Source organism: Acipenser ruthenus, unplaced genomic scaffold, assembly GCF_902713425.1.
Source record: "Acipenser ruthenus unplaced genomic scaffold, fAciRut3.2 maternal haplotype, whole genome shotgun sequence".
NCBI lineage: Eukaryota > Metazoa > Chordata > Actinopteri > Acipenseriformes > Acipenseridae > Acipenser > Acipenser ruthenus.
The window spans coordinates 7501-11205 of NW_026707572.1; the positions used below are offsets into that span (position 1 = coordinate 7501).

Consider the following 3705-nt stretch of genomic DNA (forward strand, 5'->3'; position numbering starts at 1 on the left):
AATAATAATAATAAGGGTCCAGCGTTTTGGTGGCTTACGTTGTTACCTAATTAGAATGCTTAGAATTACCGGACATCTTCCAAAAAATAACGGACAGGGGGTCAAAGTACATAAAAATACCGGACAGTCCCGTAAAATACCGGCGGGGTGGCAACCCTATTAAAAAATAAAGACATCAAACGCTTCCCGACTGACGCCCTGCTCCCATTGCGCATGCGCAATACAATCCCTTGTTTTCTCAATGGTAGAGTCGTGTTACTGGCAACGCGGTGTTCATAGGTCCTGTTTATTTAGCGAACGTAGACATTATATTTCAACTTTTTAAAAAAAGCATTATTTTTTTGTGTTACGTTGTTTATTTCTGCTGAATCTTTAAACGCGTGCGGCGCTGGCGGATGAGAATAACTGGGCGCGTTAAGTGAGTGAGCGGCTTAGTAACGCCTCGCTCCGTGCCGCTCCCGCTGAGCCGCTCCTGAGCATTAATACATTATTGTATTAATACAAGCAAAGGCAGTATTGCGATTTTTAAAACCAGAAAATATTCCTTCCCTTTAAGTATCTTCATATTCTTCTTATTATTATTATTATTATTATTATTATTATTATTATTATTATTATTATTATTATTATTATTATTATTATTTATTAACTTACTGTTTTAGAAACGTAAAATGATTGGACTGAAAGAAGAAGAAAAAAACTCCTACTCCCAGCATGCCTCCGCATTGACGTTCACAGCGAGGCATGCTGGGAGCTGTAGTTCTATACAGGCAGCTGAAGAAAGAGTGCGTTAAGTGAGTGAGCGGCTCAGTAAAAGAATCAGCTTCACGCCTTGCTCCGTGCCGCTCCCGCTGAGCCGCTCCTGAGCATTTCTCATCAGGGATCAGAGGGAGCGGACGGACTGGACACCTGCAGGAAACAAGTGGAGAGGACAGGCAGGACTGACAAATACGTTTGTCAAGAGCTCAGCGGGAGCGGCACGGAGCGAGGCGTTAAATGGATTATTTTACTGAGCCGCTCCCTCACTTAACGCACCCACTGCAGAGAGATGCTCCGTCGCTGTGCAGCGTTTTCAACGACAAAAATAAACACACCAGCTGCATCAGAAGATGAGGGATATATTCGTTCGTAAGATCGCTCTGTCCGGGACGAGAAGGGGGGGGCGTTTCGCGCGCCTGTTGTTATTTTTGAACGTGTATTTCTTAACTTTGTGTTTCGTTTTGACGGAGGTGAAAATTGAACTTCTGTAAAACGATCGACATTAACGCTGTACATAAGGACCTTTTTATTGTATTGTGTTCCGTGTTCCCATGTGTTGCTACAACTGTTTAAGGTTAGTTTTATTTTACATTTTAAAAACTGTTTTAAACTTTTAAATTGCATTCCACCGCCTCAAGACGGCTTCCTGTGTACCTGCATGCACCTCTCAGAACTACATTTCCCATCATCCTCCCGCTCACACATGTAACCGAGATGGATTTACCAGCGAGCAGGAGGATGATGGGAAATGTAGTTCTGAGAGGTACACGGGCAGCCATCTTGAGGCAGGGAATGCAATTTTTAAAAGTTTTAAAAAGTGATCAAAATGTAAAAAATATAATAATTAAAACAATACAGACACCTTAATTAAACAGTTGTAGCAACACATGGGAACACGCCACACAATCAAATGAAAAGGTCCTTATATAAGGGCAGCAGTGTGGAGTAGTGGTCAGGGCTCTGGACTCTTGACCGGAGGGTCGTGGGTTCAATCCCAGGTGGGGGACACTGCTGCTGTACCCTTGAGCAAGGTACTTTACCTAGATTGCTCCAGTAAAAACCCAACTGTATAAATGGGGAATTGTATGTGAAAATAATGTGATATCTTGTAACAATTGTAAGTCGCCCTGGATAAGGGCGTCTGCTAAGAAATAAAGAATAATAATAATAATAATAATAATAATATATATCCTTTTAAAAAAACGAAATTTTCTGCAATTTAACAGTCACTGTTTTTTAAGAAGCCTCTCTGTTTAGGAACAGCTGTTGTGTGAAGGACTCCCGATTCAGATTCAGCGAACAGTTCTGACAACGCGAGTGTTTTCTCTTCTAATAGATATTAGGTTTAATCGCGAAATATCTTGAAAAACCTTTTTTTAGCATAAAAAATCCAGACCCAATAATTGTGCACTCTAATTTATATATCTTTTAATTAATAAAATGGATTTCATTTTTTCTATTAATAAAACGAATTTAATATGTAGTTATAATGAATAAAATGTATTTTTTAAATAAAATGTATTTCATTTTTTTAATTAATATTTTTTTAAATTATAAAATGTGTTCCATTTTTTTAAATTAATATTTTAATTCATAAAATGTATCTCATTTCTTTGTAATTAGTAAAAACGATGTAATATTTATTTTTAATTCATAATTTAATATCACGTGTTTCATTTTTTTAATTCATAAAAAGTGTGTTTTTGTAATCAAGAGTTAATTTAATACTTATTTTTAAGTAAGAGAATATATTGCTTTTTTAATTAATAAAGTATTATAAATTTCCTTTTTCTTTGTCGTTTCAGGAGTTGGTGATTATAAACCGTTCAACGAGGAACACATCGTGGCAAAATTCTCTAAATATTAATCCCAGATTTCCATCTCATAATGTCATGTATTGGTGGAGGTTATGTTTAATTATCACTTATTTTAATCACATTATAATTCAATTTCCTAATGGAATATCTATAATAATCAATTGCCAGCATTGTAAAGCGCAGAGAGGTCTGGTAAAGCATAGGGAAGCATTGTAAAGCACAGAGAGGTCTGGTAAAGCATAGGGAAGCATTGTAAAGCACAGAGAGGTGTGGTAAAGCACAGGGAAGCATTGTAAAGCACACAGAGGTCTGGTAAAGCATAGGGAAGCATTGTAAAGCACAGAGAGGTCTGGTAAAGCATAGGGAAGCATTGTAAAGCACAGAGAGGTCTGGTAAAGCATAGGGAAGCATTGTAAAGCACAGAGAGGTCTGGTAAAGCATAGGGAAGCATTGTAAAGCACAGAGAGGTCTGGTAAAGCATAGGGAAGCATTGTAAAGCACAGAGAGGTCTGGTAAAGCATAGGGAAGCATTGTAAAGCACAGAGAGGTCTGGTAAAGCAAATTTAAAAATGACAACAAATAAATGAATAAAGGTGTAAAGAAATCAGCAAGTTCCGAAGTGAAACGTCTTGCTTTTTCTTCCTGTCCTCAACACTGTGACCCGTCTGTCTTTGAACACAAGCACTCAACTCACTGTGAAAACGAAACTGGAAGAGACGGACTGGGAGCAGTGACACGCGCGATAGGAACGCAGTCGCTATCACGGACTCACGCCACGAATGTTCTCCCGCGAGCGAGCCTTCCCTGCTCCTCCTGGTGTTTGAGTGACGCTTCTTGCCAGCAGGGTGCAGCACGCAGGACTATCCCCTACAAAGTGTCCTGAGGGCATCGGGTCATTCTTAATGGTTAGGTTTAGGGTTAGGTGTTGGGTTTGAGGGCTGGGGTTGCTTAAGGCTAGGGTTGGGGTTGGGGTTGGGTTAGGTTTTATTATTATTATTATTATTATTATTATTATTATTATTATTATTATTATTATTATTATTTATTAGCAGATGCCCTTATCCAGTAACAATTGTTACAAGATATCACATTATTTTTACATACAATTTCCCATTTATACAGTTGGGTT

At 38.3% G+C, this 3705-nt stretch overlaps 1 protein-coding gene across 1 annotated transcript in view; it reads left to right on the forward strand.

Annotated features, from left to right (window-relative positions):
* Positions 1-3187, forward strand: part of LOC117422759 (cobalamin binding intrinsic factor) — an 8794-nt gene extending 5607 nt beyond the window's left edge. The window contains exon 5 of the mRNA XM_059019042.1: positions 2565-3187. Within this exon, the coding sequence (XP_058875025.1) occupies positions 2565-2626 (62 nt within the window). The 3' untranslated portion in view covers positions 2627-3187. The remainder of the gene's footprint in view (positions 1-2564) is intronic.
* Positions 3188-3705: the final 518 nt, after the last annotated feature.